Below are 23,224 nucleotides of genomic sequence, written 5' to 3'. Positions count from 1 at the left end.
CTGACTACAGATAGAGTCCTGGTCCTCTCTTAAACCTCGCGAGCCAGGCCTCCACCATCCGTGTTTCTCTTAGCAGTACTGCCATCTAAACTCCCACCAGAATGACCATTATGCTCTTCTTCCTGCCTTCTAGGCTTTTCTGCACCAACGTACCACATTTTTCTACATTACAGCCATAAAACAGTTCCAGTGACCGAAGAACCGCACACTTTTATTACAATAACAAGTCCACTTCTTTGTTCCATTTTCTCTTTGTTTGCTTTCCTGTCACTGTGCTTAAAACAAACTTTGGCAAAAGCAAGATAAAGGGGAAGCTTTCATTTAGCTCACAGTTCCAGGTCACAATCCATCACTATGGGAGTCAAACCGTCAGGTGCTTGGAGCAGTGGCTCATGTCACCTGTGGTCAAGAAGCAGCAACCGAGGAACGAAAGCTTGTTGCCTTTGCCCTTTCCTTATTGATTCTGTTCAGGACCCAATCCGGGGACTATTTCTACCCCTTTCTATCTCTACCTCATTTAAGGAAGCTCTTCCTGTAGCAGCGAACACCATCAAGGCCACCCCCAACAGGCACACCCAGAGGCCCTTTTTGATTCTATCAACTTGACACTAAGGCATCACAGTGGACAGAAGGACAAGTCTTTAGTTTGTGTGGATTGGACGTGGAACCTTGTGTGTATTAGGCAAGTGTCTACCACTGAGCTACATCCCAGGCATTAAAAGTAAAATCTGAGACCATTTTCATGATTTATAAAAATGCCTTATCTAGCTTATGTTCTTGATTTATTGAGACTAGGCTTCTCTCTTAAGAAATATTTTAACATTATATTTGGTTTATATGTGCCTGCATGTATATGTACTATGTGTGTACTGGGTGCCAGAAGAGGCCCGAAGAGGGCATCTGATTCCTTGGAACTGGAGTTACTAGCACTTATGAGATGTACTAAAAAAATCTAAAAGAACTTTCCTGACCATCAAGGCTATGAGACACATCCGTCACGGTGGCACATGCCTGTAATCCCAGCACTCAGGGAGGCAGAGGCATGTGGATCTGTGTGAGTGGAGGCCAGCCTGGTCTACAAACCGAGCCCAGGATAGCTAAGGATACACAGAAACCCTGTCTCAGGAAACAAACAAAATTGTTCACTGAGTAAACATTACTCTGGAAAGGAATACTTTCTTATTCACTCACTGTGTAGCATCTATGCCGACTCCACCAGTTTCATGATGTGGTAAGACATGGTTGTAGTTAGCGTAAAGAGCAAATGCTAGTTTTAGTGCCTTATTCTTCTCATTACAGCTTGTGCTTGCGACATGCCTCACGTCTTACACGAATTCCTAAAGGGTGAATCACTGCTGCAAACCTCTTGGGTCTGAATCATCATCCTCTGCTGTTGCGGCAGCAGATCAAGAGGACATTTTTGTGAAATCACCAGGAAACATAATCCTAATTAAGGGTTCTCATTTGGGACTTTAAACCAATGGCCCCAACTGAGACAGAGTCTTTGCTTTTTAAAGACCTGATAATGCTTTCTCTGCAAGGGATAAGATGGTTTTGCTCTTGAGTCCTGTAGTGCAGGGTTACAAGGTCATTATGAGTCACTGGCTGAATACTTGTCAGGACCCAAGTGGTGCTCTGGGTGTAGAGAATGGCAAACAAGTCAGTTAGAATTTGTTACTCCTCAGATTTAGAGATTGACAACTGAGAATTGCAGGCTAGGCCAGTTTTACCTGACACAATAACTACAGCGCATTATTGGTGTGCAGAGGAATGGCTGCGTTTAGGTCAATGGTTGACATTTCCCACCGTTTAGTTAAGATATCATGGAACTATGCTAAGACTTCTGTCATGTTTCCTACATTTACCTACTGCTTTATTTGTTTGTTTAATTAATTTTAGTGCACCTGTGGGGTGTGTGTGTGTGTGTGTGTGTGTGTGTGTGTGTGTGAGATGGCTTGTGCGTGGTGAACAGAGAACTGCTTTCAGGAGTGGACTCTCTCCTTCCACCTTCCCGAGGCAGGGTCTCTCTCCTTGTTCCTGTTGTGCTGTGAGGCACAGGGCGAGCTGGCTTGTCACTGTATGCAGCTCTCTTCTGCGGGCTCGAAGGCTCGAACTCAGGCCGTTGCACTTGCATGCAAGGGCTTGTATGCATTCCTCTGTCTTGCAGGTCCTGTGTCACTCTTTTGATTTACAGATCTAGTACCGTAACACCGTAATAATCAGATGCAGATATGCTTTCCCCTTTCAAGTGCATTTCCCAATAGGTTATAAAGGTTAGCTGCGTGTCCTTCTCTAAGTTTTTTTTTTTTTTTACATGTAGTTATGTCTATGAGTGTTGTGTTGGTGTTGGTTAAATGCAATTGCCAACCTGAGAGGATCCAGAATCACCTACGAGGCAAACCCTCTACTTTTTATACTTGAGAAATAACTTTTGGCTTATTTTAAATGAAACTCTTGTCAATGTTAGCTTGTAACTCGCATCCTGGGTGCGCTCAGACTGTGAGGTGTGATGTGGTGAAAAGTCTTACTTCAAAAATTATGAGACATGAAATTCCTACTGTGGCTGCTTCACCAACTATGTTTTTAGACAAACGAATTATTGCGACCAGGATGCAAGTCTCTTATATGCAAAAAGCAAGATTTATGCCAAATGGCACTCAGGGTTCTTAGAGCTAAGAAATATATACAAACCATGATTCAAATCTCATTATACCTTTTATTATCACTGTGCAGTGGCATCAGGAGTTGGGATTTTTTTTTCTGTTTTTAAATGATTTATTTTTATTTCATGTGCATTGGTGTTTTGCCTGCACGTTTGTCTGTGTGAGCTTGTCAAGTCACGTGGAGCTAGATTACAGACAGTTGTGAGTGGCCGTGTGGGTGCTTGGAATTGAATTCAGGTTCTGTGGAAAAACAGCCAGTGCTCTTAATTGCTGAGCCATCTCTCCAGCCCCAAGAGTTAACAATTTTATACCCTAATAAATACCATCCATAACGTTGCTCTGGACAAAATCAAGTCAGAATTTATAAACTTGTAAAAAATAACTCTTTTTGTGTGTGTGGGTGCAGAAGATTGGGAAAAGTAAAAAAATGTGACTCATTTTTATGTTTACATCGTATTTAAAAGTAATCACAATTTGAAGGGTGTGGTGACATCATTTTATACAACTTGGCTAAATCACATATACTTGGGAGTCACACATAAGAGAAAATTATTTTGATTTTTAGCAGCTAATCTGAGCCTGTGAATTGTGTTGCTCCTATCCTCCAACGGTATACAGAAGTTAGTTCTAGTCAAGGCACTTCATCCCTACCCCTCCGTGAGACGGGTGTTCACCGCATAGCCCAGGCTGGACTTAAACCTACAGAGATCTGATGATCCTTGCCTCCCAAGTGTCGGGATTAATGTCACAGCTAAGATATTTAAATTATCTTGATTGTCATCACACACACACACACACACATACACACACACGCCAACCAGGTTGTAATGATAATATGTCTACAACTCTTGCTATGTACTAGAAATCGTATCGAATGTTAGTGACACAGAGGAAATCCGTGTCCCTTTTAGGGTGTCTCATTCACAAAATAATTTAAGAATTGCCTCAAATGAGAGCACAAGGTCAATTTTATTAGTTTAAAAGAAAAATGTCAGAGCAGGTAAGATATAGAACCTCAGCTGATGCTCAGAGCAGGAGGAGGGAGGAAAGAAGGGAAAAGCCAAGCCATGCCACGTAAGCTCAGTTCCCAGCACCCACATGGTAGCTCATAGACATCTATAACTCCAGCAAACCCAGTGCCTTCTGATCTCTGTGGGTACCAGTGGACAAGCACTCATACATTAAGAAACAACAAAAAAAAAACAAAACAAAATAAAACTAAAACACTAAAAAGTAAAACCCACAAACAAACTGAGGAATACACCCCAGGGAAAGTGGTATTTAAATTAGGCATTTTACAAAGAAATAAACGAGAAAGATCTCTGCTGTGGACACGTGTGTTCAGAAGCAGAAACACATATGGAGGTGAGTGTGATTGTGTGCCCCTGTAGTAACACTCAGGAAGCTGAAATAGGGGAAACTTCACGAGTTCAAGGCCAGCCTGGCCTAGAGAATGAGACGCTGCAACAAACAAACCACCACCAATAACCAAAGGTAAAATTAGGGTAATATGGTGATCTAAGCTAGACAGGACACTATGATTAAGACTATGAAAAAGGGTGTGCTCTTTCTGCTATGTAGAGGAGAACAGTGTGTATTTCCTCTTTATTTTGCTAATAGGCTGCATTATGTTTGTTGATTTAAAAACAACAAACCAAATACATATTCTAGCAGTAAGGGGCAGTTAGTTATAGTATATCATACTTTCCATGTTGCAAGAAGGAATGCAAGATTAGGAAGAGTTAATCCAGTTCCTACGAAACTGGAAGTCTCTAGAATGAGCAGATTTGGAAAGAAAGAATACAAAACACTTAAAAGGCGAACCAGGGGCCAGAGGTCTAAGTGATTGTCAGCACTGTTGATACAGAAAGAGGAAATGAAAGAATACAATGTTGTATAGTCACATGACCTAGGCTTCGACTGAGATCATGGGTTTAGAAATAGGAAACAAGTAATAGACCATTATTTTTTCTGTCCTTTCTTCTTTTATGTCTTCGTCGAGGGTGTGGTGTATTTTCTTTACAAAATCTTAAAACATGAGGAGAAGCATATGATAGAAAATAATAGTTTTGGGTTGGGGATGTAGCTAAGTTGATAGAATGCTCACTTAGCTCTCACGAAACCTTGAATTTGATCCCAAACTCTTAAAAGCATTTAGTGTGGTGGCACATGCCTGTAATTTCAGCAGTCTGGTGGCAGGCTGATTAGAATGAGATGAGGACCAGCCTGGATTACATTGAAACCCTGTCTCCAAAATAAACATCAACAAACAAAGGTAGTTCAATCGTTAATTGAAAGTTACATACAGTTAATGTTTAAACTAGTTTGGCTAAACGTCCCTTTAAAGCAGCATTGGGTCAATTTATATTCCTGGTGACAGTATTTGAGAGTAGCCAATCTCTACATCCTTACCTTACCAGTCATATCTAATTCTTGATTTTAAGAATTGACTCTTCTGGGAAAAGACAAATCAGAAGTCTAAGCCAACCAGTCAATATAATGCAAAGGTATAGACTGTTACTGTTGTTTCCCGGAACAAAATAAGATCAGACTTGGTTTTGCCACTTGCAGTCTGTGCCTGCTAAAATATTTCCAAGTTATAGTGTCTTTTGGGGTGCACAGAAGACATATTTGTGGATAGAACTGCTTGGCACATCATCATGATGTGTGGCACATAAATCTTTTTAGGCTGAGGAATGCTAGATAGCATTTAGCACTGCAACTGGGGTCATTCTAATATGGATAAGTCACCAACAAAACCTATAGAATTGCAAAAAAAAAAAAAAAAAGGTGGCACTTAATAGATTATGCACAGGACACTTGCTTATAAATAGTATTTATGAGAACAGAACGAGAAAGCAGAGATTCATTTTGTTTGACCTCTTCTGCTGTATGTTCAGTAGATTTTATTTTATTTTTTTGGCTACCATTTGAAGGTAAAAGAGAACTGAATTTTTATTTTTAATTTTCCGCTGGGGACAGAACCCAAGGCCTTGGCAGCGAGGTCCTCTGCCGCTGAGCCTGTCTCTGCCGTTACTCAAGATGGAGCGCCAAGCGCATCAGCGTTTGCGGGTTTTAACGGGACTCGGCTACCTTGCGCCGCCAAGAGGCTCAGCGCAAAGCCGGACCCGAGCGGAAGTGACGCACAGGAAGGTGTCTGGCGTCTCAGCCCGCCCCCGCCTGTGCCCCGCCCCCGCGGCGCTAGCGGAGCCAAGATGGCGACCGAGCTGGAATACGAGTCTGTGCTGTGCGTGAAGCCCGACGTCAGCGTCTACCGGATTCCGCCGCGGGCCTCCAACCGCGGCTACAGGTACTGAACGGGGTCTGCGGCCCGAGCCCGCCGGGACGACGCCTGTGTCCTTGGGCGGCACGCTCTGGCCCGCGCCGTTGCCTCCGGGCAGTCCTCCGGTTAGCCTACCACCCAGGCTGCCGGCGTCTCTCTCCGCTTCTCTGTCCGCTGGAACTCTTAGTTTGTTTGATTTCCTTGCTGCGTTGATGCGTCTTTCCACGGATCTTCCCCTTCCCCCTTGGGACATGATCTCTGCTCCTCGTCATCCGCATCCATTCATGCCTGCTCCGTCTGTTACTCTCCCGGCGACCTTTGGCTTGTAATCCTCCACGCGCGCTCTTCTGCACACGCACGCGGCACGCTCTCTCCCCACCCCCCTCCCTCACACACACGATCTTCCGAGATCCCTGACATTTGTCGGTAATCATACTCTTTGGAGGCTCTGTTCGTTTACACTGTTGTCATTCTCGCCAAGTGTCATCATCCACCGTTTGCTTTTTCCTTTATTTAATTAATTTTTCTGTTTTGTTTTTAGTGCCGGTGGGCAAACATTAAGATCCCGTTTCCCAGCGATTAGCTCCTGCGTTTCTTTTTATTCTGTGTTTGTGTTAGCTCCCCAACCCCCCAATTCCCCAAATACAGTTCTTGGTTATGTAGGGATTTCTTTCCTACCAACCTGGTCCCCTGTCCTATAGCGTTTCCAGAGTCAGTGCAGCATTTTTGCCCTTGTAAGGCCTGACAACCTTCTAATCCAGTGATGGAGGGCTTGAGGATGTCGTAGGATGTTAGGGAGTTCAAAGAGGAGTCACTGGGATTTGTGTTGAAAACTGTTGCGTCTGAGCCCCGGACACTCAATAGCTGTGTAATTTATGAGCCATTTTTTTTCCTTCTCATTCATAGTTCTCTCATTTGTAAAATGGGAGGAAAAGTAATGTAAGTACGCTGTGCACTTCTTATGTACTCCAGGCTTTTTTTTTTTTTTTTTAAAAGATGTATTTATTTATTTTATGTTATGTATGTGGGTGTTTTGCCTGTATGTATGAATCTGTATGCCTTGTGCTCACAGAGGTCAAAAGACAACATCAGATCTCCTGGAACTGGAGTCACTGATGTTGGTGAACTACTATATGGATGCTGTCAACTGAACCCTGGTCCAGTGCAAGAGCAACAAGTATTCTTAACCACTGAGCCAGTTCCACAGTCTTCTCACAGGTTCTTTTTTTTTTTAATTGTTTTTTTTTTTTTTTTTTTTTTTTTGGAGAGTAAAATGAAGTACTATAATGGATGTGAAAGAATGTAGGGTAACTAAAGCATTACACAAATAAAGTACTAGTCTCACCCCTTTTCTGACTGACATTCCTTCAAGGTTTTCCCTCTTGCTGGAAATTTACCTTCCCCGCATCCCCATTTTGCCTCCTAACTGTAGGGTTGTTCATCATCAATCAGTAGTTTTGTGTTTTCGGACCTGTGCAGGGGCACCTGGGAGTTCTGTGTTTTGGCAGGGGTAGTTCTCCCTTCAAGGGGCTGTCACTCACACCTGCCATTTTTCAGCACGCTTTTTCTTTTTTTAAAAAAAGATTTGTATATTTATTATATATACAGTGTTCTGTCTGCATGCACACCTGCATGCCAAAAGAGGGCACCAGATCTCATTATAGCAGGTTGCAAGCCACCATGTGGTTTCTGGGACTTGAACTCAGAACCTCTGGAAGGGCAGCCAGTGCTCTGAGTCCTCTCTCCAGCCCCTCAGCACACTTCTTGATAGTAGTGAAAAGTACCATGTTATGACTCACCACACACATTGCTCTACCTGACCCACTTTGGTTTAGGCCAGCTCTGTGTGGACTTCTACAGCACAGATGAACACAAGTTCATCTCTGTCTCTGTTTTAACGGGTCATTTAGTCTTCTGTTCTCCAGGGTAGAATGAACAGCCTGTAGTCTTGTTAAACTTTGTATCTGTACAGACTAGCAGGACCAGCATAGTGTCAGCGCATGGTAAGCACTCAGCAAATGCTCACTGAAAGGAGAGATTGGGGCCCCTCTCAGCAGGGAAAGCACTTCCTGTGTCAGCTGGAAGGCCTCAGTTTGACTCCCCAAATCCATGTGAAGGGAGAAAGAGAGAAGTACCATCACAGATTGTCTTCTGACTGCCACACATAGGATGTGGCATGCCTGGGCCCACACACATGCGCCGTACACAGGTGGATAATACATTGCACAAGAGGAAATTGGATTATCTGACTAGTGCAATCACCTAAGCTGACGATGGCTGACACACATGACCTTTTTTAGGGTTAATACTTCCAAAATGATACCATATACATCGAAGTCTTCTCGTTTCCTTTTAGTCTAAGCCTCTTTACACTCTCTGCCTCCATCTGCAGTCTCTTTTACTTCCTAGTTTATTTATAGCCTTTATCCTATCAGTCCGCCACAGTGTTCCATCAAAGCAGTTTCTTAGTTTTTCTTTTTCCCTTTATCTTTCTGGTTTCTATGCTTATTTTGACATTTTCTATTATCCAAGGGACCTTCTGTCATAACTCACTCTTACTGTGTAGTGGCTGAAAAGACAAAAATGAAATTTGAAGCTGGGAGTGGTGGCACACACCTATAATCTTAGCATCAGAGGTGTGTGGATCGGGAGTTTAAGGCTGTCCTTGACTACAAGAGGCTCTGTCTTAAAATCTGAAAACAACCCCCCCCAAAGAAAAAACAACCAAAAACAGGGCTGTAGAGATGGCTGAGTGGTTAAGAGCACCTGTGGCTCTTTGCAGAGGGCCCAGGTTCAGTTCCCAGCACCTACAGTGGGAGGCTCAAAACTGCTGTGACTCCAGCTCGTAAATCCAATACCATCTGGCCTTCACAGTCACCCTTACCCATGCACACATAAATAAAAAAGGAAAACCTTTCATACCGCCCCCCACCCATACGGGAAATTCTTGAACTTTAATTTTCTCATCTTTGAAAAAGCATATTAATTCTTACTGTGCAAGAAATGCTCACCTTGTCATAAGACTGTGTGTAACTCCTATAGTAGGTGCTTGACAAATGTTACCTTTTCTCTCTCTTCTGTAAATAAATCTTTATTGCTTAGGTAAATAAAACAGTGTGAGATTAGTTTTATTTGTGTTTTACATAGGGTCTCGCAGCATAGCCCTGTGACTCCAAACTTCCAGAGATCTGTCTCATCTGCTTCCCAACTGCTAGGACTTAAGGCTTTCAACACACCTGTCCAGTGAGGTTAGGTTAGAGCATTGTCAGGAGACCAGAGGCTTGGTTTGGAGAGGGGGAGGAATCAGGGATCAAGAATGAAGAAAATTGCTGGCATGTATCCATTTATTTGTTGAAAATTTGTTAGATATTTCAGGACACTAGATACACAAGATAAAAATGAGGAGATGCCTGTCCCCAAAATACATGTTTCTCATTTATGCTCATGCCTAACTGTTGGTGATGGTTTATTGAGAAAATTAATAGGGGCATGCAAGATAGCTCAGCAAGATAGCAGGTAAAGGTGCTTGCTGCCAAGCCTGACTGCCTGAGTTCATTTCTGGGATGATAGTTTGAGAGAACAGACTCCCCTAAGTTGTCATCTGACTTCCATATTCGGATGGCATATGTGTGCCCTACCCCCCAAATAAATAATAAGCAAGCAAGCAAATGTCATTTGAAAAAGTTAGTTCATGAGGACTTGTAGGATGTTCTAATCTGGATCAGATTCCAGTATTCCAAGAGTCCTTGAAGGTTGGACATCACTAGAGAAGGGAATGAAAGCATCCATCTCACAGTCCTGCAGAAGCTCTGCAGGGGCCTGGGGCTAGGTGGTGGGCTCCTCACCAACACACTGAAGGGCCTGGGGCTAAGTGGTAGCTTCCTGCCTAACACACTGAAGGGCCTGGGTTTGATCCCAAACTGTAAAGGAAAAAAACCTGTCTTTTCGTTAATTTTTACTTTGTTTCTTTTAACTTACTATCTTGTTCTCCTGTTCAGATATAGCTTGTTTTCTTGCCTGTAAGTATTGGTTTTTCCTTTTTGTTTGTTTGTATTTTTTTGTTTTTTGAGACAGGGCCATAACTTTGTAGCTCAGGCAGGCCTCAGTGCTGCCTGTCTCCTGCTTTTGACTCCTAAGGGATTTTAGGCATGCAAACCACAGTTTGAAGTCTTCAGATTCATAAGAGGTAAATTATTAATATATTTCCCCCCTTTCTACACCTTTTACAAAACATATCTAAAGTCAGTGTCTTGTTGTCTTGATATCTTAGAATTTATTCAAGGTCGTATAAACACAGATAGCAAATGTTTGGGTTTTCAGATCGTTTGTAAACACTGGTGTTTACATTTCAGGTGTCTTTCCTGAACTCTGCTATCATATACTCACTTGTCAGCTCCTTGTCTTTCTTGAAAACCTTAGACATCTCAAAGTCAGCATATTCAAAATTCAACCTCCATCTCTCCAGATGGGGTCCACAATTGCCTTCCTTATTTTAGTTATTGGCAGCTTGTTTGCATAGGCTAACAAGTTTGGCGTTCTCCTTGGCATCTCTATTTCTCCTGCCCTGCACTAATACATCAGAAAATCCTGCTGCCTTTACTTTAAGTATGTCTAGAATCTAGCTTGTCACTTCTCCGAGCCTCTCTCATGACTCATCGCAGTGTCTGACTACCCTGCTTTCAGCCATCACATCCCTACTCCTCTTTCCCACAGACATGGTAAAGCAAAGTAATCGCTGTAAGATACAAGGAAGACTGGGTCACACATCTAAGACCTGTCCTAGCTGAGTTTTCACTAAAATAGCATAGCTGTAAAACCTAGACAGATAATTTTTCCTGAGAGCTGCCATGCTTTTAATGGCCTGTAAGGTCCTGCATGTCTGGCTTTGTTTTTCTTCTCCCTGTTGGCCTCTTCCAAGAACAACAGCTTCCTTATCCTCAAACATGCCAGGCAAGCATGCTTTTACCTCAGCACCTTTGCACTGTGCTTAGAGTATTCCCCTCGGGTACTCTGAAGGAAACCCCCACCTGTTCAATTTTTTTTTCTTTCTTTTAACAGTTGTCCTGAACTGGAGGCTTTAGACTGGTTTTACAGTGTCAGGCCTGAATTCTTTCCCATGGAGCAGGCCGCAGATCCAATCTAAAAGCAGTTTATCTCCACAACCTTTGTGCCACCATTTGCTCTACATTATTGCCTAACATTCACATTCTTGATGAGGCCTACCCTGACTCCTCCTTTTTTTTTTTTTTTTTTTGGTGGCCTTGGGGATGGAACCCAGGGCTCAGCCCTCGCTAAACAAGCCTTGACCACTAAGCTTCATCGTCAGCTTCCTGGTCATGCTCTTAAGTCCTGTAACTGGTCTCTCACTGTTCTAGACTTTGCTGTCTGCCTCTGCATTTCCTCCTGTGACAATACCCTAAGATACTGATACTCTTATTTCCTTCTGTGGGAATGTAAGCTTTCTGAGGGGAAGAATGCTTTGTTTGCTGTTATATCCCAAGCATCTAGAATAATGCCTGCCACTTCATCAGTACCTTGTAAATCCTGATTGGAACCAATGAACGATAATATGTGGTTAATGATTTCCGGAGCGGCAGATGCACTTTGCTATTCTCTAAGTAATGAAGCAGCATTAGGGAAAATCATCAGTAGGTAGGAGAATAGCATCATATATATATATATTGAGATGGGCTTACTATGTAGAATAGGGTTGCCCTGAACCACAGATGTTTGCCTGCCTCTGCTGATGCTTTTTTTGGACAGGCTTTCTCTGTGTAGCTCTGGCTGTCCTGGACTTGCTTTGTAGATCAGGCTGGCCTGGAACTCATAGAGATCCGCCTGCCTCTGCCTCCTGAGTGCCGGGATTATAGGCATGCGCCACTGTGTCCAGCTGCCTCTGCTTCTTGAGTGTTGGGATTATAGGTATGCTACATGAAATCCATCTTAATTTTTATTATTTTTGATTGTATGCTAGGCAAATCTGTACCACACATTAATTCTCAAGAAATTTAGTTTTGGTTGTTTTTTTTGTTTTTTGAGACAGGGTTTCTCCTGTGTAGCCTTGGCTGACCTGGTTGGCCTGGAACTCATAGAGACCCACCTGCCTCTGCCTCCTGAGTTCGGGGGATTAAAGGTATACACAGTTGGCTGGTAGTTTTTATCTGTACATGTTTGCATATCTTTATTGGTACTTCCTAGATCCTAAAGTAGTGCAGTGGAAACGTCATTATTTTCTGCCTTAGACAATATGTAACATGAGAACACAAGGCTTCAGTTTAAGGAGAGCTTGCTTATTTCTTATGATTATTTAATAGGCAGAAAGAATAGGCTTTCTAGCACAGGAAAACAAATATGGCCAGTGCATTGGGAGGCAGAGGCAGGTGAATCTCTGAGATTGAGTCCAGCTTAGTCTACAGCCTGAGTTTCCGGATAGCAGGGCTACACAGAGAAACCCTGTCTTGAATAAACAAACTAAAAAAGAATGCTCAAGGGATATACCTGAGGCCTCAGGCTTGCCGTTTCTTGTTGTAGGGCATCTGACTGGAAGTTAGATCAACCTGATTGGACTGGTCGCCTGCGAATCACTTCAAAAGGGAAGGTTGCCTATATCAAACTGGAGGATAAAGTTTCAGGTAAGTGCAGAGAGCCTCTCAGACATGGCGGCGCTGGGTCGATGTGCTTTTGCGAGTCCCCTCAGGCGGGGCCTGGCATGGGGAGTAGCTGTACCTGGAGTGAGCTTTTCTGCTGGTGCTCACAGAGGTGCTCTTCTCGCTGTCAGGGGAGCTCTTCGCGCAGGCCCCGGTAGAGCAGTACCCTGGCATTGCTGTGGAGACGGTGACAGATTCCAGCCGCTACTTTGTCATCAGGATCCAGGATGGCACCGGTAAGGGGTCTGGGGCTTTCGGTGGGGTACGGTTAGGAAAACTGTAAATGTCCTCTACCGAAATTGTATTTCTCTCCCTGTGGATAACGGCTTCTTCCCTCTTTTTCATCGTTGTTATGTTGTTATTAAAGGGAAATGATTAAATTTTAGAGATATGGGTATAAGTTCAATTAAGTTTGTTAAATAATCAAAATTTAACAAAAGAGCCTAAGTATTGTGGTGGGTTTTGATGGGCTTATCTTGAATTATTCTTAGGGCAGCAGTTTGCAGCCATTTCTTCTTTTTCCTCTTCTTTTTTTTTTTTTTTTTAAGATAGAGTCTTACTGCGTAGTCCTAGTTGCTTACAATATATGTCAGGCTAGCCTTGAACTCAGAGATGGGCCTGCCTCTGCTGGGCTTAAAGACACGTACCACTGTGCCTGGCCTCTGCACTTTTTAATAGGTTGGTAACCAAAGACAATATTTTTGGTGTTGTGGAGTGAGTTATAGCTGCAGCTCCACGTTTGCTGGTTGCAGGGTAAGGAAGCCACAGATACTCTCCTGATGATGTGGCTGTATTTCATTGGAAGTTCTTTTTCAGGCTCAGGCTGGGGGAAGAGTCAGCCCCTGGGCTGCACGCATCTGCTGACTGCTGGTCTGTGAGCAGACACTAAGCAGATCTTACACAGTGGTGTGATGTGTGTCTCCAATAGGGAGAGCTTGTCATAGGGGACACGTTTCCTGAGATCCCTCCTTCTCACAGGGCGCAGCGCGTTTATTGGCATCGGCTTCACAGATCGGGGAGATGCCTTCGACTTCAACGTGTCCCTGCAAGATCACTTCAAGTGAGTGGAGCCTGTCCTTGGTTTTGAGGGCGGATGATCACAGGTGCTGCCGAAGTGGGTGTTTCTCTCGCCACTGTTTACCTCGTAGCCTGTTCTTTACGCCCCACCTTGCATCAGTTCTCGTTTCTCTGTGCAGCCTGTAGTGTATTTTAGAGCCTCACGCATGGCCTGCGCCTGTGTACACCGTGGGGAATTTGCCCTTGCTTTAGGAAGATTGTGCAGGCTGCACACAGCGGCCTGCACACGACAGCTGTGCGCCAGGCCCTTCTCTTCTGCAGCGATGTGTTCTGTGCCTATGTTTCTTCAGCCCAGCTGAGTCTGGCACAGCTGGGCGGAGCAGCACCTAGCGCCTCTCGGACAGCGTAGCTCTTTCTTGCTTCAGGACTCTAAAGCTCGGAGATGGAACATGCAGGAACATAGTAGCTAACACATCTCTGGGGAGTGGCTGAGAACTGTTGGGAGGGATAAGTCTACCACACGCTCTGTGTTGCTCCTTGCTTTGAACCCAGTTGGCCTCTCCCGGATATTTTTTTTCATTTTCTCTCTCATGGTCCCCATGAGGTCCCCACTCTGCTTTCTGGGATACCAGTCATCTGAATGAGAGCTATCTAGATTTGGGTCAGACTCTGCTTCAGGAAATTCCAAACTGAGATAAATTTATTTCTCCAAAGATGGGTAAAGCAGGAAACCGAGATTTCTAAAGAATCACAGGAAATGGATAATCGTCCCAAATTGGATTTAGGCTTCAAGGAAGGACAGACCATCAAGTTGAGTATTGGGGTAAGTGTGATTTCTTTTCTTTATGTTTTATTTTATTCGTATGGTGTTTTGTTTGCATCTATGTTTGTACCACAGGCATGTAGTGTTGTGGAGGCCATAAGAGGGTGTGGAATTCTCTGGACTGGAGTTACAGATGGCTCTTAGCCACTGTGGGGAGTGTTGGGATTCAAACCTGTAACCACTGAAATTGCCGCCAGTGCTCTTTACTGCTGAGCCATCTCTCCAGCCCCTGTTTTATTTTTTTTTGAGAATAGGGTATAACTGTACAGCCCTGGCTGGCCTGGAACTTGCTGTGTAGATCAGGTTAGCCTTGAATTCACGTATCTGTCCACTTTCTCGTCTGGAGTACTGGGATTAAGGGTGTATGCTGCCTGAGTATGAGGTTTTTTGTTTTTTTTTTTTTTTTATTTTTCTGTTATTCTCTAGGTCTGTGATATCCTCCCCACTCTCCCTCTTTTTCTCGTAGAACATTACAACCAAGAAAGGAGGTTCTTCTAAGCCCCGGACCTCAGGGGCTGGGGGCCTGAGCTTACTTCCCCCTCCACCTGGAGGCAAAGTCACTATTCCTCCCCCATCCTCAGTTGCCATCAGTAATCACGTCACCCCACCACCTATTCCAAAATCTAACCACGGAGGTAATGATGCAGGTAAATCTCCTACTCAGCTTTGAGAATAACCTTAAATTGTGTTTTAAACAGATAATAGACGTTTACCAAGGGTTTTTTGCCAGGAAGTTGTTTTTGGTACTGGCAAGGTGATTTTGGCAAGGGGTAGAGTTTTCCTGGGGAAGTGCTCTCTAGTGGATGCCCTGATAGGAACCATGTTATTTAAAAAACTGAGCTGGAGGGATGGCTAAAGTGGAAGTGCTCTTCCTATAGAGGATCTGAGTGTGGCTCCCAGCACCCCTGTGGGTCAGGCAGCTCACAGGGAATCTGAGGCCTCTGACCTCCAAGGGCATAGGCACTCATGTTCACATACCCACATACAGACACACATATACACATAATTAAAGATTATAAAATAAGCCAGGTGGCAGTGGCGTGCGCCTCTAATCCCAGCACCCGGGAGGCAGAAGCAGGTGGACCTCTGTAAGTTTGAGGCCAGCCAGGTCTACAGAGTGAGTTCCAGGACAGCCAGGGCTACACAGAGAAACCTTGTCTTGAAAAACCAAATGTAAATAAATAAATAGATGAATTAATTGATTAATTAATGAAAATTAATTGTTGATTAGATGCTAGAAGGCTTGTAAGTCAGAGGTATAAAATGGTTTTGGCTGTGGCTCTAATACTCATGTCTGAAATCACTTGGTAAACATTACTTAAGTTTTCTACAAAAGCTCTGTATTTACTTTTAATTACTTAATTTTACTTTTTGAGACAGGGTGTTATGTGGCTCAGGCTGGCCTTGAACGTGCTATGTAGCTGAAGATGACCTTGACTCCTGGTCCACCTGTCTCTGTTTCCCGAGTGCTGGGATTACGAGTGTGTGCCGCCACATGGCTTGCTTAAGGCCTTTCAGTCTCAGTGTGCTTGCTTGCAAAATGGACGTGAAAAACCAGCCCAGGTGGGTAAGGTTAATGCTGTGCAGCATGGAGCACAATTCCCGGAACACATAGGCATTCGGTCAGAAGGTGCCCTCAAGGATTGTGATCCTCCAGTCATCTGGGAGCCTGCACACACAGGGCAGCACTCGGGAGGCAGAAACTGGAGGATCGCCAGGTGGAGGCCTGCGTGGCCACGGAGTGAGCTCCAGGCTAGCTGTAGCTCTTCAGCCCCACTCCAACAAAAACTGACCAGACAAACAACGTTGGTGTTTTTCCTTACTGGTTAGAGCAAACGCAGCAGATGTAGTTGAAAGACAAGACCATGAGGACTTTTTCTTTTTTGATGGGATATACTGTGTAACCCAGGCTGGTCTAGAGAATAGAGAACTCACTAAGAAGTGAAACTGTGTGTGTGTGTGTATTCATATATACACACACATTTAGTATGGAAAACCAGCTATTAGAATTTGATAGGCTTTAAATCATTCATTCATTCATTCATTCATTCATTCATTCATTCATTAAGAATATGGAACACTTTGTAGATTTGTGTGTCATTCTTGTGCAGGGTCCTCTTAATTGTCTCCATACTGTTGCAGTTCAGTGTGTGTGCTGCTGAAGTGAATACTTCTTGTTGTTTTTTGAGGTAGGGTCTCACTATGTCCCTCTGACTATCTTGGAATTCACACTGTAGACCAGGCTGGCCTAGGACTTGCAGCAGTCTGCCTGCCTCTGCTGGGATTAAAGGTGTGGCTTGAAGTGAACACTTTAACATTTTTCTTTGATGTATTTAATGTAGTGCTCTATCAGTATGTACACCTGCATGCCTGAAGAGGGCATCAGATCCCTTTATAGGTGGTTGTGAGCCACCACATGGTTGCTGGGAATTGAATTCAGGACCTCTGGAAGAGCAGTCAGTGTTTTTAACGACTGAGCTGTCTCACCAGCCCTAAATTTTTTTTTTTTTTTGAAAGACTTTATTGTGTGTTTGGGTTTTTTGTCTGAATGTCTGTCTGTGCTCCATGTGTGTGCAGTGCCCTTGGAGCCAGAAGAGGGCATTCGATTGGAAAGAGGGCCTTGGAAAAGTAGATGGTTTGAGCCATTGTGTGGGCACTGGGAACTGAACCTGGGTCCTCGGGAAGAGGAGCCGTCTCTCCAGCCTCCCTTTCCCCCACCATTTGAGATAATGTCTCCTGCAACCTAGGCTGCCCTTAAACTTGTTATGTAGCTGAGGATAGCTTTGAACTCCTGATTCTCTTGCCTCTTCCCTTACCTTCTGAGTACAGAGATTTCAGGTGTGTGGCACCATGCTGTCTTCTTGTTTTATAATTTTTGAAGTTAGTGTGGGAGTGGATTTCATTCTGGCATTTTTCCTGCATATGCGTTTTGTTTTGGTTCATTCTGTTCCCTCACTACTACACTGCCCCCTACCTGAGTCCTCTGATCTCACTACTTCGTTTCCTTTTTTCATCAGAATCCAGGAGTTTTAAATTTAACGTATTGAAGATAATATGTATAATATATATATATATATATTTGGAGGTAGAAATTTTGCAGCTTTCTCATTTTGCTTCATGTCACCAGAAGGTACCACGGACCCTATTTAAGATTAAAAAATGTTTTTTTCTTCTTACAAGTTGTACATTTTATTGAATGAAGTAGTAATCCAATTATCATTTTTTTCTTATTTCTATTTTGGTTTTTTGAGACGGGTTTTTTTCTGTGTAGCCTTGGCTGTCCTGAACTCCCTCTGTAGACCAGGCTGGCCTCGAACTCAAGAGATCCACCTGCCTCTGCCTCCCAAGTGCTGCGGTCAGCTTAGTTATATTTCATCAGTGGATGAGCTGGAGAGATGGCTCAGCTGTTAAAGGCTTGGCTCACAATCAAAAATATATTTCATCAAAGGAGTGACTATAAGTGAAATGACTTGAAAAAACTTGTGAGCGTACAGCTGAAGATTAATTTTTAATTAAACTTTATTTTGAGGATTAGAGATTCATACACAGCTGTAAGAAATCACGAAAGGCACCAGGTGTGGTGGTCCACACCTCAAAGCTAGCGCTTTGGAGGTAGTGGCAGGAGAAGCAGTTGAGTGTCATCCTGCCTGAGCCACTGGGGACTTGGTCTCTAATTAAAAAAAAAAAAAAAAAAGGAAAAGAAATCTTATATCCTCATCGTTCAGTATCTCTCACTAATAACATTTTACAAAACTTTGTTGACTGTTCCCTTATCTTCTAATCTTATTCAAGTTTCTCCTGTGTGCATGTATGCATAGGCAGGTGGCTTTAGTTTTATGCAGTTTCGCCTTCCTTATGTTCATGAATCCACTGTGATGGTCAGGCTGCAGAACAAGTCTGTATCACTGTCTATCTTTTATTTTAAAAGATTTATTACTAGTATTAGTATTATTATTTGTTTTTGAAATAAGGTTTCTCTGTATACCCCTGGCCATCCTAGAACTCTCTCTGTAACCCAGGCTGGCCTCAAACTCAGAGATCTGCCTCCTCTGCCTCCTGAGTGCTGGGATTAAAGCTATGCACCACCACCATCTGGTTAAGATTTATTATTTTTAATGTGAGTGCAGGTGCTCTCAGGGGCCAAAGGCATCAGAGCCCCTGGAACGTGAGTTAGAGATGGTTCTAAGCCATCACAGTTCGGGGCTGAGAACAGAACTTGGGTCCTCTGGAAGAGCAGCATGTACTCTTAACCACTGAGCCATCTTTCCGCCTCACTATAAGACTCTATACTTATAAGACTATACTTACAAGACTTATAAGATACTTATAAGACTATAAGTATCACCCTCTTATAACCATACCCTTCTGAGCCTGCCGTCTCTCATTCCTGACACAGCGTCTCATCTGCCCTGTGTTTATATAAAGTTGTTGCTTTAGGAGTGTTGTGTAAGGGGATCATACAGTATGTAGATTTGGGGGACTGGCTTTTTCACTTAGTGTGAGTCCCTAGAGATACATCTAACTTGTCCTGTATGTCCAGTTTTCTCCTTTTTATTGCTGAGTCTTATGTATTTACTGTATTTAGTGTTTTTAACTACCACCTAAATAAGAGCATCTGAACTGTTTTCAGTTTAGAGTGACTGTTTAGGGTGAAGCTGCTATGACCTTGGGTGTGGGTTTTCCTGTAAACATATGATTAACCCCCCACCCCCTAGATATCCTCTTAGATTTGGATTCTCCTGCTCCTGTCACGACTTCAGCACCAGCACCAGCTCCAGTTTCTACAAGCAATGACTTGTGGGGAGACTTCAGCACTGCATCCAGGTAATGGGCAGACTGCACCCAGCCTCTCCCTTACTGTGTGCTGCAGTGATACAGTTCCTCACGTTGTGGTGACCTCCAGCCATAAAATTATTGTGTTGCTCCTTCACAAGTGTAATTTTGCTGCTGTTATGAATTATAATATAAATTTCTGATGTGCAGGATATCTGGTATGTGACCCCTGTGTGAAAGCGTGCTCGGTCCCCAGGAGGTCAGGGCCAACAGCTTGAGAACCGCTGGTGTGGAGGGTGTGTGCATAGTCAGGGAAGCCTTGGGGGTTTCGGTTGGAGTTCTAGGAAAACCATGAAGCAAAGAAAGCTGCAGGGCGTGGCTTATGTGCACTTCAGAAGTGAAGCTCCTGTGAAGAGTTGTTTTAGAGATTGTGGACAGCAGTTTCTTAGACTTAGAAATGATGATTGGAATCTCACACTAATGCGATGCCTTTGCTTTCTGTCTCTTCCCGTGTTGCAGCTCTGTTCCAAACCAGGCACCTCAGCCATCCAACTGGGTCCAGTTTTGAGGAGCATTGCACGAAGTTAAGGACACTTGAAAAATAAAAATGACCTCAAGGGCACCATTCTATGAGGGCATTGAGGGACCGCTTCATTTCCCAGAACCAAAATCAGTGGACAATCCTTTCCATAGCTTCTCTGTCGCATTCAGGCTGGATTTTTTTGTTACCTCTGTTACTTGCTGTACAGCTAGGAGACAATCTGTTTCTTGCTCATAACCAAGGCAGGGGAAGTAGTGGGAATTATCACACTGGCCTACTGTGCAGAGCTCAGAAGGCCAACTTTGTGAGTGGGAGTGACCTCTAACATATGTAAATTCTTGAACTTATTTCAGAATCATCTCATGATTCCTGTGTGTCCCTTTGTGATGCTCTATTTAGCAATTTTAGGAGAGACAAATGCCTTGTAACTGTCTTCTCCACTAACCCAAGACTAAAAATGGGCAGGCCAGCCCCAGTACTTACAAATTTAGGGTTGTCATAGGGTAGGTTCCGGAAAGCTGGGTCCCGGTCTGTCCTGTAAGGCCTCCTTCAGGCCTATCATAGTCAGTGAGCGTCCAGGCTGGGTGCAGCCCCGTCACCTTCCTGTGTGTTTACGCGTCTCTTCCCTTGATAAGACAGCTGTGTTGGTGGCACCTCACTGTTTTCTTCCTGTAGAATAGTGCAGCGTCTTTGACCAGTGAATATTTCTGAGATGAAGGAGGGTCAAGGGGTTGTGCTCTCCAAGTTGTAGTCTACAGAAGTGCTTAATTTCTTGCAACTCCATGTAATTGCATTTGAAGCATAGCATTAATTCATACTCACCCTGTGTTTGACCGACAGATAAGAGTTCTAGTTTGATGTGTAGAGCAGAGAGGTGCAAGCTCTTAGCTCTCATTCAGTACCCACATGCCTTGCTGCCTGGTTTTGACTCCTTTTCATAAACATTTCTTTTCAGCCCATCCAGCTCTTCCACAGAAAGCTGCTATTACATAATTGTGAGTGTGAAGGAGGTTAAGTCACAGCTTTACCTGTGACAGGCTTTGCGCCAGGCTTTGATACCCAGCTAGGATATCTTAAAGCAAGTTACTGCCCCATCACTTTCCCGTCCCTCTGCCCTTCATTCCTTTTACAGTGCTGTGAAGAGAGTCCCATCAGGTCAGTGGGTCCTCTCCTTTGTTTGTTGGGCAAGTTGAGGGTGGAATAGGAGGATTTAGTCTTCTGTGAACATCTGTTTGGAGATGTATGTTCTGGCTGAAGAGGGTCCTTATATTTAATTTCAAATATATTTTCTCGTATTCTTAACTTTTCTAATTTTGGGTCCATTTTCCCCATTACCTCCTCTTTCCAGGCAGCTCTCTTCTTGCAGAGCCATGGCAGGACATTTATGGTTCCAATAAAAACACTAAGAGGAAAGTGTAGGATCACTAGTGACTATTGGGAAACCTATTTTCTCAAGCTTCCTCCATTTTGTGTTCTTTGTATTGTTCAGATGATAATATATTATGTATTTGAATTGCTGAAAATTGAAAATGAAGTTGAAGATATATGTATATAAAGCATATGCTGTATTGGTGCAATAATGGTAATTAAAGATGTGAAAAAGGTATTGGTTCTTCTTTTAGTTTATGTCCTATCTCCCCCTACCTACCAATGGTAAGCTTTGTGCAGGGTAGGCAAGTGCTTTATTGCTTAAATTCTTTCCTAGCACTGTTTGTCTTTTAAGTTTAACTGGCCCTGGACAAAAGGGCCAGCAAGTCATAAAAGGGCACATGTGCTTGGAGGGATGGCTCAGCGGTAAGAGCACTGGCTGCTCTTCCAGAGGTCCTGAGTTCAACTGTAGCAACCACATGGTGGCTCACAACTGTGTATAATGGGATCTGATGCCCCCTTCTGTCATGCAGGCATGCATGCAAGTAGAGTACTCATGTATAAATAAGTCAATCTTAAAAAAAGAAATGGGATTATGGTAGACATTTATCATTCAAACCCCTGCAATACTTAATAACCAGGACCACTAAACTAGAGATACTCAGATACACAGATAAGGGCCTTGATGATCATTGTGTTAATGACACTTTGGATATGACATCAAAAGTACAGACAGAAGTAGCTCAGTTGATAGGTGCTTCCAAGCATGCGCAGGGCCTGGGTTCAGCCCCCATTACCACATAACACTGGGCATGGTAGTACATGCCTGTGGTCCCAGCAAGTGGAAGCAGGAGGACCAGAAGCTCTAGCTCTTGGCTACGTAGAGAATCGAAGGCCGTCTCTGTCTACAGAACTTGCCTAGCCCCCCCCCCCCCCCCAAAAAAAAAAAAAACCCACAATGAAACAAACAGAAGCAAATATGGAAAGTTTATGTATACTGTTAGAAACACTTGAGAAAAGGCAACATAGCTGAAAATATTGCAAATTACTAATAAGGGGCATTGAACAGTCTAAGGAATTCTTACCACTCAAGCAAAAAAAAAAAAAAAAAAAAATCTGCTTTGAAAATGGGCCAAGGACCTGTGGTATGTGGTTTTGAAATGCTTCCAAATACCCACTTGTACCTCAGTGATGAGTTGGCACGAAGTGTGAGGCCCTCGTGAGAACAGCACACCATGCACCGGCAGACCACACGTGAGTCTCCCGCCTCAGCTACCGAACTTCAGGCCCACGTTTTTCCCGGAGATAGTGAGGTCCTCTCAAGGGTGTCAGTTCCTGCTATGCTAGTGTTAGCTAGCCCTCCTGACAGCCTCCTGCTTCCATCCTAGCTGAGCAGCGTGGAGTTGTAAGAACTGGAGTATAAACGCTGGAATCACCTCACCACTTAACCTTGTGTTTAATGTACCTGTTTCAAGTGTCTTCCACACTTAAGGCACTGTGAAAAGGAGAAGTTTTTTGTTGTTGTTGTATGAAAATAAATCCTGATTAGTTTCAAAAAGTCAAAAAGAAAGCCAGTGAGATAGCTCAGCAGGTAGGTGTTTGCCATCGAGCCTGATAAACCTGAGTTGGATCCTCAGAATCAGCAATGTAGGAGAGAATTAACTCCCGTAAGTTGTCTTCTGACCACATGTGTGCCATGGACACATACACGCACACACACACTCATGCGTGCTCACGGGTGTGCACACACAGAGACACTGTAAAAGAAAAAAAGCAACTCTTGTCATCTTGGCAAGATGGCTCAGTGGGAAAGGTGCTTGCCACCAAGCCCGTCTATTGAGTTCAATCCCTGGAATTGCTGGAAGGAGATTGTTCTCTGAGCCCCACACTTGTGTTGTGGCATGCACATGTCCACACGCATGTGCAGACAAACACAGTAAACACAAATCGGCGAAGAGTGCAGGAAGGGCACACCTTCCATATTGGCGAGAAAGTAAATGCCCAACCGTTACTGATGACATGCAGTTCTTCAGTGAATTAAAAACAGGCTGGAGAGAGAGGCGGCTCAGAGGTTAAGAGCATTTGCTGCTCACACAGAGGACCTGAATC

At 43.7% G+C, this 23,224-nt stretch overlaps 1 protein-coding gene across 1 annotated transcript; it reads left to right on the top strand.

Annotated features, from left to right (window-relative positions):
* Nucleotides 1-5,854: 5,854 nt before the first annotated feature.
* Necap1 (NECAP endocytosis associated 1) lies at nucleotides 5,855-21,353 on the top strand. Its single transcript, XM_055607951.1, has 8 exons — nucleotides 5,855-5,973; nucleotides 12,478-12,578; nucleotides 12,725-12,829; nucleotides 13,572-13,653; nucleotides 14,325-14,433; nucleotides 14,900-15,080; nucleotides 19,149-19,257; nucleotides 19,726-21,353. Exons 1-8 carry the CDS (start codon nucleotides 5,879-5,881, stop codon nucleotides 19,772-19,774), a joined length of 831 nt encoding a protein of 276 aa, XP_055463926.1. The 5' UTR covers nucleotides 5,855-5,878; the 3' UTR covers nucleotides 19,775-21,353.
* The last annotated feature ends 1,871 nt before the right edge of the window (nucleotides 21,354-23,224 follow it).

The sequence above is a fragment of the Psammomys obesus genome, unplaced genomic scaffold (genome assembly GCF_907164565.1).
Source record: "Psammomys obesus unplaced genomic scaffold, mPsaObe1.curated_primary_1811, whole genome shotgun sequence".
Lineage (NCBI taxonomy): Eukaryota > Metazoa > Chordata > Mammalia > Rodentia > Muridae > Psammomys > Psammomys obesus.
Note: the sequence above shows the minus strand (reverse complement) of the source record. Positions and strands in the feature narration are given on the sequence as shown.